The 16,479-nt window shown below is 35.6% G+C and overlaps 1 protein-coding gene and 1 long non-coding RNA gene across 2 annotated transcripts; one reads left to right on the forward strand and one right to left on the reverse strand.

Moving 5' to 3' along the window:
- Positions 1-1,764: 1,764 nt before the first annotated feature.
- LOC148908666 (uncharacterized) lies at positions 1,765-7,253 on the forward strand. Its single transcript, XR_016120742.1, has 2 exons — positions 1,765-2,167; positions 6,743-7,253. It is a non-coding gene; the product is annotated as an uncharacterized LOC148908666 (long non-coding RNA).
- On the reverse strand, positions 3,870-13,069 carry LOC116305373 (ubiquitin-conjugating enzyme E2 H). The gene is made up of 7 exons (XM_031715267.2): positions 12,933-13,069; positions 12,685-12,761; positions 10,088-10,162; positions 8,783-8,822; positions 7,247-7,299; positions 6,706-6,834; positions 3,870-6,300 (listed from the first exon to the last, which is right to left on the reverse strand). Exons 1-7 carry the CDS (start codon positions 12,983-12,985, stop codon positions 6,182-6,184), a joined length of 546 nt encoding a protein of 181 aa, XP_031571127.1. The 5' UTR covers positions 12,986-13,069; the 3' UTR covers positions 3,870-6,181.
- Between the last annotated feature and the right edge of the window lie 3,410 nt (positions 13,070-16,479).

Genomic DNA, 16,479 nt, shown 5'->3' on the forward strand with positions numbered 1-16,479 from the left:
ACGCTGCTTGTTATCATTCGATAAACACTATTGTGTCTTGTCAAGAAATCAGCAAGCGTACTGGCATTCAAATTGAGCGTTATGACTTCTGCGATCCACAAGGCGGTAAGGGTCCTTGTGACCGCTTTGCCCCCACAGTGAAAAACCATGTTAGAATCTATATGAATGAAGGCCATGACATTGTTACTGCAAAGGATTTTAAAGAAGCAATGGAGTCACATAACGGGATTCCTGGCGCAAGAGTAACACTTGTACAAGAAGACATCGTCAATAGTGAAAATGATACGCCTGAACAAAAGTGGGAAGGAATAAGTAGCCTGAACAATTTCCAGTTTGATGAAAAGGGTGTTAAAGCTTGGCAAGCATATTCAATAGGCGAGGGACAATTTTCACCTTGGTCAAAGTTTGAAAGTAAATGAAAATTGAGATAATATTTATCAGTATTCTGTCTTTTTCTGTAGATATTCCAAAAAAAGTCTGATAAAACTGGGCAGTATTCTTCTTAACCGATCAAGCTGAGCATCTCGTGATACTCATCTTCTTTTTGTAGGTTCTGGAGGAACAACTTAAAGAAGTCCAGGTGATAAAAGAACCAAAGAAAGTAGTCAAAGCATGTGATGAAGACGAAGGCTCAGAGACTGCAGCAAGTGAAGATTCAAGTGATTCGATTCACATTTTTACTTGCCCAAACGAAGGCTGTGTGAAAGTGTACCAAAGTTATGGAAAACTGGCCTGGCACATAGAACATGGGAAGTGTGAATACAAGACTGAAAGGGAGTCTCTTCTAAACAAAGCAAAAGTCATGTATGCTGAAAAGTTACTAGTCGACCATAATGTGAATTCGCAAGGTAATGTAAAATCAGGGGTCCATGAGAGCGTTCCATCTACTGACCCACTTCTTCGGGGCTGGGCTCTTCGTCTAACGAGAAAGGAGTCGAGGTTTACAGCAAAACAAAAGGAATACCTCGATGAAAAGTTTGAATCAAGCGAAAACCGGGAAGAAGTATAATCCTTTGCAAGTATCTCTGGAAATGAGGACAGCAAGAGACAATGAAGGGAAGCGCATTTTTAGTGTCGACGAATTTCTTTCTGAAGATCAGATTAAAGGATATTTCTCTAGAAGCTCATCAAAAAGAAAGCGGGGCAATGTTAGTGATGAAAGTGAAAGAAAACAAGCTTCAGCTGTAGCCGAGGAGATGATGTTACAAGACATGCGTCAACTGGTGGATAGAAATATCCAGATATCTCATCCAATTATAATTGATAACTATAACGTGTGTGACCTGGTAAAAAAAGACAGATTGAACAAACTTTCAATCCCACTGCTCAAAAACCTATGTGAAAAGCTTGATATCAATTTGACCGAAGTAGGCTCGGGAAAAAGAAAGGGTCCTTATATTGCACTACTCAAAAAACTTGTGGCGACCTGTTCCTGCAGTCAAATCTAAACAACGATACAATATTGCGTATAATGCAGTTGTCGTTAATTTTTTTAAATTTTTATCACATCACCATTATCATATCTATTAATATAATTCTCATAATTAATGATATTATCATCTTCCATCATCATTATAATTTGTTTCATCATTATCATTATTATTATTATTATTATTATGATAATTATTATTATTGTTATCATCATTATCAATATTCATATTATTATGATCGTTGTTATCATCATTATTATTATCATTATCAATATCATTATCATTATTCAGTTATGTTTGTTTCTTTCAGCCCTTTTAATGATTAAATATTACAAAAAGTCGAGAAGTGTGGTCAGCGGTATACATCATGAATTCATGCATAACGATATTGTAAACAGCCACGGTCTGCAGAAATTGTCTTTTCATTGCTATTTAATGTACATTTAGCGGTCTATCAGCCACAGATTTCCTCAAAAAAAATGGAGAAAGAGCCTTGAATTCAGAATATTCGCTAATAATCAGTTGGAATGCCGTGACGATAATGGTATAAGCTTTCCCATCGCTTAGTGTCCAATCGTTCAACAATCAGCTGTGAAATTATCGTTCGACTGTCTCTGTTTACTGCCCAGTTAAATATTTCTTGATCGATAATTTCCCAGAACTAATCTGAAGATGGACAACTGAGTACTATTTAATGCTGAAAAATATTCTAGCTGTACACAAAAGCGAGACTGAAGGTGAGAAGAAATTGTTGGATCTAAATTCTAGAAAGTTGCAAAATTGTGCTTATAAATGGGCTCAAATTGCAAAATTTGTGACATTTATGTACATAAACAATACACAAATTGAAAATATAGATATTTGTTGTCATTTTTCAACTGGTTTTGCTTTGATATTTTGTTAACTAAGAAATACTTTTGATATCGAATGCGGGTATGTTTTTGTATTTTCACGCAATCATGGTGTATTCAACATGGGATTTTTAGGCAAAATTTGCCTTGCCAGAGCTGTCCTTCTGGATTTTGGAAATCGAGTACTTACTTTGTTTGCAAACTTAAAATCATTTCATTTGGATGTATGGCCAGGGAGCTAGAGCGCTTTGAATTTGAACAATTTCAGCTTTTTAATAACCGAGCAAAACATGGCTCCTAACACAGGAAGCCCAAAATTAGAAAATGCTATTAATTTCTGCTAAAATGCTGTTTTGTGTTCAAGCGAAGATGTATTTCAATGGAAAACCCGAAAAAGTCTGAATATCAAACTAAAAATGTTGTTTTGGTGACCTGGTTTTATTCATTAAATTGATTTTGAAATTCGGGTCATGAACCACCTCAAGAGTTGATGGCCCTAAAAAAATCAGGAATGTTGAGATTCGAAAATCTATTAGCATTTTTTGGAATAGTACCTCAATGCCTATTTGTGCATGGAATATTATGAGATTTGGTGAGGTTGCCCTGCCAAGGTATTTTATATTTTCTTGGTATTTACTGAATACTGCTCTTAATAGGTTGTAAAGTTACAATTAACAAAAGCCGTTTTCACACATTGGAAAATCTTTTTCTTTAGGGAATACTAATATTGGTGAACTAAAGTAATTAACACTAACAGAATACCAGCAAAAAATTCAACACAATTTCTTTTTTTTTTCAATATCTTTTTTCTTTAATGGCTGCAAATTAATTTTGTTCTTTATATTTACTTTCTCTCTCTAAGGATGCTTGTGTTTTTGATTATTGTCCTAAATACTTTGCACTTTTTTTTCTTTCTTCAATCAACGCGATATTGTGTTTTAGATTCAATTCCACATCATGGCTCGTTTTCATTGCTTCGTATTTTCTCTCAAGAGAGACCTTTGTACATCAGGCGTTTTAAGGCATTTCTGTTTATCAAGTGTATAAATCATATTTTGTATTAAATATGCTATTTTCTTTTGCCTTTTTTAACTACCGCAGAATGGATTTATCCTCGTTTTCAGTCATTCTTATGAGTTTGTTTGCTGTCTCTCACGTGACCGCACAGTATATCGTTTCATAAATTTAATGCCACATGGTATATATATGTCGATTCTTCTCGAGAGATGCGCAGTGTAGTGTGCGCGGGATATATTGCCCTTCTGGTTGAATATTTTTTTTTTTACGCATAATTTGTTGGGTCATCCAAGGACCGCTGACCAGTGTTGAATCTTGTACAAGTCCTTTTGAATCCCTATTCCATTCACCCAAGCCACAGTTCGCTCGAGTATCATAACTACAACTGATTTCCTTTTTCCAGTGCAAAAATAAAATAAAATTACATTCTCCTCCCCAGACCCCGACATTTTCTCAGTTCTTATTCAAGAGAAATCAAAATAGTCTGGGTACGAGGTTGATCTTGACCAACAAAAATGATGGTGCACGATGAATTGGAAAATATTGACAACTTAGAATACGATGCTTGCGCTTTGTTGATTCATTTTAGCTTTATTCAAATTTATCTATATATATGATCGACGCTATAAACCTTATACCACTAGCCAAGTGATGACTTAGCTCATAAATTATATTTACAATAGAATTGCAGTTGACCAAGTTTAATGCCGAGCACTTAGAAAAACAGGAACGCAACTAAACTGGACACGATGGTACAATATTAGTGTTCCAGTCGATCTTGTACTATATATAGGAGGTGTCGTAAGAGTGTGAAAAATCACGGCCCTCACACTGATAGAGTTCCATAGGTGACATTTTTCAAACCAATAGACCGTTTTCTCAAGGCTGCGTGCGCATCCAACTTGACGGGCCACAAAACTGAAAAACGCAAATCCAGTAAAATCGAGAAGACAGTTTTATATTTTAGACAGGAGAATAATTTTATGAATTATCGAAAAAAAAATTCATAGCAATGCATCATAATACTAGTATTCTGGTATCGTGACCCGTCAAGTCCCTTAAATTTGGATGCGCACGCAACCTTGAGAAAACGGTTTATAGACCTTTTTACCCATACGGCGGCCATCTTGAATTCTATTGTTTTAATAAAGACAGTATGGGATGCTGAGGAAAAGCCATTGGAAACTATTGGAAAATTATAGACTGGACAGCTGAAGACGTCTTTTAATTTTAAATATAACTTTACGCTTTTCGATGATAAGCACATCTAAAAAGCTATTTAATTTGCTGGTAGTGTGAACAATATGTGCCACTCCAAAACTTATAACTATTGGAAAACGTAGCCCTGCCGCTCTATGTTTAATAAGTTTTCTACGTGTTTGCTCCCCTCGGTATCCCATAATTCAAGATGGCCGCCGTATCAGTAAAGAGGTTGATTTTGCCTAAGCCTTGGCTTCAATTCCGTACGTTCCCACAGTCCTACGACACTATTCCTAGCATCAAACGTGGTCTACTGCTAGTAGTATCTTAGGTTTTCAACTCCTGCTTCGTGATCAGTGCCGTTCTATAAACAAAAGGAAAGTGATTACAACGAACCCGCTATCAGTAAAATATATTACTGTCGATCAGTGTTTACACCATTTGGCGTCACGTCATACGGGTTTATTGCAATAACTTAGACAGCACTACACATGTAGACTTGGCTGATGTGATTTCCTAAATACATCTTGGACGATCGAGCAAGTCTTTTTTAACGGGGAGGTGAGGGGAGGGGAGGTGTAGTAATGTGGTGAGATTCCTAAGATGGGTCGAGAGGTCAGTGATGAAGGGAAGAGGGATACTCTTTCGATCATATCAGCCATGCGTACATAATTTTAATAGCTACACTCAAAACGTCCGTTAAAGATTAGAATAAAAATAGAATATATATGTATAATAGTTAATTTTATTAAAAACACAGACACCAATGATCACCACCACTCTAAATCCCGTTACTTTGTTCGCACTCATATGCAACAAGACCACGAAAAGCCGCATTTGATGGGAAATCTGATGTCTTATTTTAGACACACAATCCAATGTTGCTGCAGCTATCAAGAAAAAAGGAATGCCGTAAACGTACACAATGAAAGTTAAATTTTGCAATGTTAGTACTTTGTAGTTGTTGCTATCGTTCTCACTCCTGTCGTGTATTATTTGGTACTATTTGTTGTTATTTGTGGATACCGCTGCTGCTGTTGTTATTGTTGTTGCTGTTGTCATCATCATCATCATCACCATCATTGTCTTCGTTGTTGCTGTTCATATTGTTGCTGCTACTGCTGTAGTTCGTTGCTTCTGCTGTTGCTTTCCTTATTAATGTTTTTGTTGTTGCTGCTATATTCATAAAGTCGATGCTGCTGTTGTTTTTCTAGTTATTATTGTTACCGTTTCCGTTGTTACTGTTTTCGTTGCTGCTGCTGTTGTTGCTACCGTTGTTGTTGCAATTTTGTACTTTACATCAACAAAAGCGCTGCATACCACAATGAATTGTGTGTCTAAACCCTAGATAATGCATTGCATGAGCAACAACTTCCACACCCAATAATAATAATTATTAATACATCTAAGATAATAATAATATTATCAGCACTTACTGAGCTTGCACCAGGCTCTACACCCGGTATTTCCAACCAAATTCCAAAACCATTTGAATTAAAAAAGAGATTAATCAAGTATTTGATTACGGTTGATCTAAAGCACTGATAAATACGACGAAACAAATTAAACAACACCAAAAAAAACCTTCTCAATATGATATAGCAGTATGTACATATCGTGAATGGCAAAACTTCCATGGGAAATCTGTAGAATCTGTAGAATATAAAAACAAGAAGTGTTGTGTCATAGCTCCATGTCTTGTGCTTCGTCTTCGGAAAAGTCACTAATGGAACTGTCACTGGAAGAGGAGAGCTCTTCTTGTTCTTTTAGAGCTTCTTCTGTAGCGTATTTCCTAATATATTCTGTAGAAATGAAAGGATTATATTACTTGGAGGATAAATTCTGATTTGAGGTGCGGAAGTATGAGCAAAACGCGAACGTGTTATAACTCTCCCCACAACAATTTTTTTATTGTGAAGAGTAGAGACATTTAACAATATTATGCAGCGAATAGACGATCATTTAGCGCTGATTATTAATACAAGGAAGAATGAACTACATTTCCGACTTCCAAGGAATAGGCAAGGACTTTTCTTAGCCTTTTTCCCCCAAGTGCTTCTTAAGTGCATTTGCATTGGCCAATCATAGGCTAGCTTCTATCAAATGGTCAATGAGATGGCTTATAAGCTAGACTGTGATTGGCCAATTGATTGCAAACAATCTATCAGCCAATAAACAGCTGACCAATCTTTAGTGGATCTATTTACCTTGTATTTTAATTTTGTATTGTTCTGGTTTATGAAGGTACAATGCTGCAGCATCTCCATTTAAAGGATCCACAGGATTTGGATAAGATAACAACTGAGGCAAAAACGACTCAAAAATGTTGGATAAATCTGTAAAACGAAAGACCCAACATTTTGGTCAATACTACTATAATATCAAGAGAAACCTGGGGCAGCTTTTCTTTTTAGCCCTCATGCTTAGATAGGCTATCAATAAATAATTCAGGGTTTTTATAAGTTTTGAAATAATAGGAGAACATCATGAACTAGCGGAAGAGTCCTGGCAGGGCTTTTATGAAGTTTACAATGCAAAGCATGTTAGCACGATAGTTATAGAGTCTTTAACACTACCACCCTGTTTACAAGTGAAAGAATAATGAAAAGGAAAAAAAACAAAACAAAACCACATTTTTTCAAAGGAAAGATGTTTAGCTAACATGTAAAAAAAATTTATGGCCACCATAACACTGAATGACAACAAACACAAGCAAGCGAAATTATCAAGTTATAAATAAAAGCTTACCATATAATGCAGTCCATGCCTGATTGATAACGTCTAGACATACTGTACCAGAACTACAGTACAAATCAAAGGAACAACATATTAATATTAGCAATTTATAGTTTAATGAATGTATTGAAATTTGAAGTTCACAAGTGACATTGATGGGAACATAATTTTTTGCCAGAGCAACTATGTAGAAACGATTATTGATCAACCTACAAAAAATATCAAAAATTTCTCCCTTTTTGTCAATAAACCTAATTCGTATTGAGGTAATGTTTTTTCACATTACAGACCACTTGTCATTCTTTCATTTTTCAATGGTTGCGCACAAAAAGACAGTCATGGATACGGATACAACTCAAACGAAGAATCTTATATGAAATGGGTAAACATTGGACCAAGATTGCTCCCATCCAATACATTAATTAAAGTGCTACTCTGACGAAAATCACTTAAACTTGGATTCAGCTGAAACTTCCTAAGAATACTCTTTAAAGGTCCAATAATCACTGTATGAAGTGTTTTCTCGATATTCAGGACGAAAGTATGATAGTTTTATGATTATTTTTTGGAGTCTGTGACGTCATAAACTCAACATCGCTCCATACATTTCTTTGTAATTTATGATCAAAATATCAGTAGTAAAGGGAGAAAGAAATACCCAAACACCCCAAAATATAAATTATAGTCACAAGTAATGTGAAATAAGCACATTAGCCACCCTTTGGGCTTCATAGGAATAAAATAAATTAAGGATTTATATACAAGGAAATATATGTAGCAATGTTCGATGTTGAGCGTATGACGTCACAGACTCAAAAAAATAATCGTAAAAACTTCATAGTTTCGTCCTGAATATCGAGAAAACACTTCATTCAGTGATTATTGAACCTTTAAAGAGTATTCTTAGGAAGTTTCAGCTGAATCCAAGTTTGAGCGATTTTCGTCAGAGTAGCACTTTAATATATATTGCCCTCTTCTCTTTTCTCTTTTCATCTTCCTACTCCTTCAGAGGAAAAAGCCCACCATGTAAAGTCAGGATGGAGTAGTGGTAAAATGCTTCCCTCTCTCCGTTGAGATCTGGGCCAGGGTTTGATTCCCAGTTATTGCATGTGAGTTATGTAGGGCTGGGTATTTTTCTCACTCTGATGAATATTCTGGCTTTTCATATTTTTGTCCCTCCTCTCAATCAAACCCTTTAACTAATTCAAACTGATTTAATAGAGCTGTGCTGAAAGTCAGGGTCTTACATTGTACATGTACTGCATAGCAGTATATGGGTGCTTTCACATATATATTGCTCTCATTTTGAATTGCTGATCAAGCAGTGTCACTGCTATACAATACAGTACATGTACTTGCAGTGGTGATTGGTTGTAAACAGGTTTTTTGATTGGTGATTCAGAAGGTTTTTAGCTGTAAGAGTATTTCCCTTTTTCATTATAGACCTTTGGTTAATATAACAATTACATGTAATTCCATTGCCTCGATCGGTAAAGCAAACAAACTGTGCACAAATTAACTTTAAGATGTCTAGTTCATTGTACTTACGCTTCATCTATGTTAGGGTGGTAAATCTTATTCACAAATCCTGGAAGACAAAAGAAGTTCTTTCAGATACCAGCTAGTCCATGACCCAGATGGCTTACCTTGTAAATATATTCACTGTAATACCAATGACTATTGAAAAATTTGCAAAATGTCTATACATCAGATAAATATTGAACAAGGGTTCAATAAAATGAAAACATGCAGCGGCTCAAATTATACTCTTAATTGTGGCTCAACCACTCAATCCTTATGGTACTCCACTATCCCAGTATAAAACTGTTTTATTATGTAGATAAACTTGATATCTTTCACGAAAGGAAGATACCATATCTTTCACACGTGAAGATATCGCTGTTGAATCGGCTTGCTATTTTAATAAAGAATTTTTGAGCTTTTGTTTTATTTAAGTTTCATCGATATCTATATATAATAAACAGAACATTACATGGCCGCTTGGAGATACGAATTTTATCTTCTAATGTTCAATTTAGATATCTCACCCGCTCACTGCACTCACTCATGAGATATCAATTGAACACTCGAAGATAAAATTCGTATCTCCACTCGCTCATGTAATATCCTCTATTTAATGTACACAGTAGCTTACAGCAATTTAATATAATTTCAATAATACACAAACTCAAGAGTACAAGTTGCAGTTGTAAGTTGGTTTTTCACTGCCGACAGTACGAGTCAAAACTATAAAAAGTACCAATTTTTGATTGACAGAAAACTAAATTTCAGAGTGTGACCACTATGTGACACCTATGGAGCTCCCACAACATTGAAAAATACTATAATAGATCTTTTTAAGTTTGGCATTTAAATTTTTTAATGGGAAAATATTGCACACTTCACCATCATCAATACTCTTCATTCACTGCAATGACAACAGGTTGGGTGCCCAATTAATCTTTTCCAACATGATCAATAATGTTTTATGTTTAATCCTGCAAAATTTGATCTGCTAGGGGAATTGCAGGATGAATTAAATTCTTTCCCTTTTTTGAATTGATACATAAGGTAGCAGGAATAGGTGATTACACTGTAATGTTGCTTGTCAGTACCATCCAGGTTGATGACCTAGATGGGCCTGACATTAACACCATTAATTAACGGCAAAACTGGTCTATAGCTATAAATGTCATTTACTAAAGTATCATTTCTTGTGCACGAGAAGACATATACAATACGGATACAATTCAAAAGACAATCTTATTATCAAGGGAATGAGACGTGGTCTGAAAATACCAGTAGGTAGCAAAAATAAATGTCCATTTTTCAAAATATAGAGCACTGACTTACCAATAGATGGTGATTTGAAAGGGTATTTTTCAGGTAAATCCACTCTAACTTTCCATACTCCTCCTTCATAGAGAGCTGAGAACCAAATGTAAAATAAGTGTTAATATTAATAGTATCTTTGAGGCTTTCACCTTTGAACATTAAGTAAGAGCACAACTAACTCACAGATCAAACCCTGAAACAACCTCTGGGCTGATCTAAGTAAGGGCACAACTAACTCACAGATCAAACCCTGAAACAACCTCTGGGCTGATCTAAGCAAAGGTACAACTAACTCACAGATCAAACCCTGAAACAACCTCCAGTCTGATATAAGTAGTGTATGGCTAACCCACAGATCCAACACTGAAACAACCTCTGGGCTGATCAAAGTCAGTATGCAGCTAACTTAAAGATCGATTCCTGAAACAACCTCTGGGCTGATCTAAGTTAGTGTATGGCTAACTCACATATCAAACCTTGAAACAACCTCAGGGCTGATCAAAATCAGGACACAGCTACATAACTTACAGATTGAACCTGAAACAACCTCTATATCAGGGTACGGTTAACTCACAGATCAAACCCTGAAACAACCTCTGGTTTGAAATAAGTCAGGGCTCAGCTTACCAACAAATTTAATTGGAAATGAGCCTGTTGGGTTTTCCAAAGGGAAGAAAATTAAAACTAGTATTCATTTTTTCATAGAAAACCACTGGCTCTGTCATGCATGTCAGATCATTGCTCATGAAATAAAAAAATGTTTTGAAAATGGTATGAGATATACTGCACTGCTGTATGGGTTTTTATAGTTATAAGCATCTGTTTTTCCTATTGTTATTGGTAATTATTTTAATAAATTTTGCAACATTAATTCATTCAAATCTACCTCTTGGGATCAAAACAAGCAACAACAAGCTTACAAAAGATATAACTCTTACTTTAAATTTAATCATGAATTTTGATTATTTCTTCCTATATATTCCAATCACTATATTAAATGCCTTTACAGATTTTATGCTTATAATCTCATAACAGTGACTCAGTAATGAGTCCGAAACGTCAGTTTTTTCATCTTTTCACGGTGTATAATTTACCTTTTCATCATTACTGTTTCATTAGAAACACTGACGCAGCTCACACTAGTTTTTAGCTAGTTATATCTTCTCATAACAGTGACTTAATCATAGATCTAATGTAAACTATAAGAACTGTTGCTATCATTATTCACTAGGTTAGAAATATAATTATTTATGACTGTCATTAAAGCATGCTACTTTTTCTATTATAAAATATTAGAATCTTGGAGCCATTTTTGAGATAATGTCCTTCTTACTGCATTAGGGCTGACTATAGCACACCTTTCAGCTCATGGCATAAAATCAAATAAATACTCCTAATTATTGCCTTTCAGTATTGCTAATCCTGATAGTATATATACTGTATATCTTTAATATATATGCACATATCGTATGTTCACAATAGAATTAGATCTAAAGGATAATGAGCATATATTTTGCATATTAGGCAAGTGAAAATACTTCAGTTTTGGATTAACTCTGTGGGTCTGGGTTAGCCATATTTTTGTGTAAAATATTCATGTGTTACAGCAGCGAGGTTCTCCGGAATTCTCTTTTGTATTGTCAAAGTTGTGCAGTTTTTACTTTACTGTTGGTATTTGTGAATATCTTGCTGCTGAAATGAGGTTACCCCTGAGCAAATAAGTGTGTAATTAAGAAACACAACACTATTTTTTGAAATAAAAAGAGAGTCTAAAGTAAATCTATTTCTCTCTGCTAAGTGTTGCCTAGCTCATTCATCCATCATCCTGCATTTTGCTAATTAAAGTAAGTCTAGAAATGTATACATATAATTAGTATAGCAAATATAACAATGTTACAAATCAAGGTATGTCTCATAGATGTAATGCTATAAAAATATTCAAAAATCAAAAACTAAATAAACAAATTAAAGGAATTTCACATATCTCAAAACACACTTAATACACATATTTTTACTAAAGATACAAAAAATGTTTGTCTGAAGTTGTTATGCATTCAGAAGACATTTAGCACCAGCTACTGTATTCTTGCTCTGCATAAACACAATAGCTAAATGTTAGCATCATATGTAAATATATTCTGAATTGGATCGGAGCTAATGAGTTGATTGAAAACACCATCAATATACATTGTAATGTTGTCATTTTTTTCTGCCTGTGTCATCGACATTAGCGGACATAATATGCAGATGGATCAAATATCCTGTGAATGTATAACTACCCTGGATATTAAAAATACCTCATCATCTGATATGCAGTTAGATTCAGTAGAAAATAATTACGAATTTTCGTGGTATTTAAATCCAACTTCGCTTTAGAACAATAATAAAATATGTCTATTTATGTATAATTTATCAGGAGTCGAGTTAGACGCTTTAAATAACATGAAGGACGTAATATAGGAGTACATAAGTTTTCGATATATGGGTGTATTGAGGTTAAGGGGTTTAGCTTTGAGATCTGACTGTCTTGGAAGGTTAAAATACATGGCAATGCAAGCCAAAGAAACGAAAGCCAAAACCATAACTGTACTTCGTTGTAAACACAAACGACTTACTTCCAGCAGGTCCAAAGAACTTCACGATGAATTCATTCAGTCCACCAAGAATCGTTACTTCGTGCTTGCCTTCGATTCTATACAAAAACAACAGTTAAGGAAACTACAGGTTGAAACATTTAGAGGCGAAAATCTACTGGATAAAACAACCACAACATTGCTGAACCAGCGCCATCTTGGTTCTACAAATAGCCAACATTAATGCATGAAATTCGTCCTCAAAACGGCAAAAATTTGAACAAGGATACAGCTTAATAACATCTGTATCCATCCGTCTTTTCCCTGGCGATGGGGAAGACATAATTCAATCCTAAAATCTACCAAAAAGACGTCTGAAATCCTCCTGTATGTGAACCTAACAATGGATGGTTCTGAACTTTCTGGTTGGTTTGTTGACGTATGCCTATATTTTGGTCACGTGCGAGGCAAAGCTCCGCCTTCGGGGGGGGCAACCATACTACAGGGATATTTTTACTTTATATTTATTACCAGAAAAATATTAAACTGTTTTCGATATAGCATTTCAAACATCTTTTCGACCTAACGAAAAGAAAAAAAAAATTTAAAATCCAATTTACTTTGTTTACATCGTGTGCTGATGGTCACCGGAAATGACGTCATATGTTAATTTACTGTGCTTGCACATGTTACATTACGTCATCAGTAATTTTATGACAAAATTTCACGTACTTCAAATCTTCTAAAATGTAATATTATGCAGTTGAATGATAGCATTAAGAATTTTTTCCAGATTTCATTACTGTGCGACTCGTTTTTACCAGAATAAATAGATGTTTTTGTTGAGTCAGAGCTAAATGGGAAGAGGGTTATGCATCAAAAACCACAGGAAACCCACTTAAAACAATGTCGTTCGGTGAAAAGTAAAGGTAACCCATCAATCTTTGACGGACTCGTAGTCCAGGCTCCTTGAGAGGGATTTGGACTTCATTTTAAGCTTTGTTGAGTTCTTCCTTTTGTTATTTTTTTGCTTGATTTTCGATTCAGCTTAAATGATGACAGCACAAGAATTTATCTTTGCAGCTGTCAGAGACATGAATAAATCATTGTCTAATAGGCCATACGATTTCTAATAATCTCAGTTTTCATAAAGCGGTTTTTCATCGTAAGTGGGACTCGTACGGTACTGTATACCCACACGTTCTTGGCCAACCGATCTTTCATTGACATTGAAGTGGCTCAGTTCCAATCGTTTTCGTGTCATCCAGTGAAAACACAGTATAGCGAGGGGTAACTGATCCGTAACATATGCATAAAGTCAGTGACTGGATAGGAATTTGCACTGCTAACTTCCAATCTCTAAAATGTAATCTGCTCAGTCATGTGGTACACATAAGAGCACGAGCACGGTGTCGGAGCACGCAGTGGGACTAAAAGCCCCGTTTACACTAGCGATTATTGCTGCGATTTTTTCGGCCATCCTGTCCATAATAAATAATGGTAAAGAATTTACTTGTAAAGTTTTATCAGAATACTAAGATTTTCCTAGACGAATGTTTCTTTTGAAGGATGAGACAAAAGGATCTTATATTTCCGAAAATTGCCACAAAAATCGCAGCAAAAATCGCTTGTGTAAACGGGCATTAACAGATTTCTTTAGGCATGTCTGCCTACGAGCTGTGGTAACCCTGCAGCTTAATCCAGGGGAAAAAAAAAGGACTACATTAGCAGTGCCCGTGATGTCGACATAATCTCTACTCGCCTCGCCAGTATATGCCTATAAAAAGAATGTTTTTAGAGAAAGAAAGACTTGGTCTTGGCGGAGAGACTTGAGCAGGTTTATTGTGCACATATATTTACTAGTTCTATATACGAGTATATGATTACTGAAAGTCATGCTTACAATTAAAGGAGACAAGAAATAAAGGCAAATAAATATTTTGAGTGCATATAGTCGCTTCGTCTCACTCTTCTGTTCATAGAACAGGGGACCTCCGACTTTAACGCCAGCGAACGGAGCTGCCGTAAATGTGATTGGCTGTTGCTCTGGCTTCGGAGTTTTTTTTATCGAATCAACAATTAATACAACCGATAAACTGTGGGTAAATCGTAAGAGGGACTCGAGTGGAAAATCTCTGTGCATCTCTTAGAATCATATACAAATGGACAACGTCGTTCCCAGAGCCCTTATTTCTTACTGCGCATGCTCGTCAAGGCAATTATTTAGTGGAGCAAAGATGCCTTGCATGGACCTTTATCACACGGCAGCCATGTTTATCCTCATGAGAATAAAAACCTTTGTTTCACCCGCATAAACTCATTCTCAAACTCTTGTATGCGAGGCTACGCGTGGTAGAATCTATTGTTACGTTCCAACCAACATGGCTGCCGCGTGAAAAAGGCCCATGTGACGTCAAGCAGGACAAAACAAAAGAATTCCAATCTCCTGAAGATTGTTTTGTCCCCCAGATTAGCTGTATTCCAAAGTACTGCAAGGGGTCTATATGTAATTATTTCGTGGAGCATGCGCAGTAAGACTGTTGGGGCTCTGGGAACGAGATTGACAAATGAACGTCTGTCGTCAACTAACAACGTCTTCGTGAAGAAGATATTAAGAGCTAGAAGGTTGAAATTCAAACTTGCCTACCTAACTATAATGTAATGCAGTGTTTTGAATTTCTTCAAATAATTCAGTGCAATGCTTAGATAGCTTTCTCGTGGCAAACCATTGAGTCTCCCACTTTTGTTCTTAGCATATCTCAGGTACATGATTTATCAAGCGGCCAGGCCTTTCCCGAATTCAGGTGCGCATTGCATTTAATTTTGTCTATGAAAACCGACATTTTGGATCAGGCATTTCCATTACATGTTTATGACTGCTAACATGGAGGTGAGAGAGTTCAAGAAAACGACAAAATATTTAACTAACAATTTTAAAGCAACGAGTAAAACACAAACAAAACTCGGTGAACAAACAAGTAAGTAAAAAACATCAAACGAAAGCCAACAAAAATGCAAGACACAAGTATAAGAAAATCCGTGAAACCAATCATTCACGACCGACACTGAAAAGCTGCAAGCCGAGCATATGCTAACGAAAGAACAAAAAATTAATAAACAGACAAGAAATGATATGCTGATCCTTTCTGTATTGTTCAGTCTTTGGCGCGGGTGCATCAATGAAAAGTAATCAAGAGTTTTTGCAAAATATCCAGTCATTTTAATAATATATAATAATCAAATAAAGAGTCACGCACTAGAAGCGAACACAATAAAGACTGATTTGAAAGTGTTGGTAAGTAAACAAACTTAAGATATCGTTCACAAGTAGTTTATATTTGAATAACTTTAGATTTCTTAATCATACGCCGGTTATTGTGTTTACACTCTACTGCGGTCTTCTTTCGTTTGTTTGTTCATTTGGGAATCCTGGCCCTGAAGACGCCAGTGACGTACTATACAGATGTAAATCCGCGTAAGTTCAGAATCAATCCTTATCACATAATATGGTATACAATCGATTCTGGAATCGCTTATCAACGAGAAGAGGGATGACAAAATAAAGATCAACTGAAAGTTAGAAAGATTTATTTAAAAATGAAATGAAATTGGAAATTTTTGGTAAAAATGAGGACGATATAACTGAGAATAGAAAAACCTTGCCACTCTGACGTGGTGGATCAGTTGTTGACGGTGTCTCCTGATTTGATTTTTCATCGCCCCAATACCATAAGAAGAAATGCCCCTAATTTCTGATTAACTTTTTTGTCGAGTACTTAATATTTAATGTGCGTATTTTCTCAGAGCTTGTTTTGACACTTTTTTATTCGAATTACT

The sequence above is a fragment of the Actinia tenebrosa genome, unplaced genomic scaffold, assembly GCF_029948245.1.
Source record: "Actinia tenebrosa isolate PJP-AT-01 unplaced genomic scaffold, QUT_ActTen_1.0 PGA_scaffold3__52_contigs__length_22856419, whole genome shotgun sequence".
Taxonomy (NCBI): Eukaryota; Metazoa; Cnidaria; class Anthozoa; order Actiniaria; family Actiniidae; genus Actinia; species Actinia tenebrosa.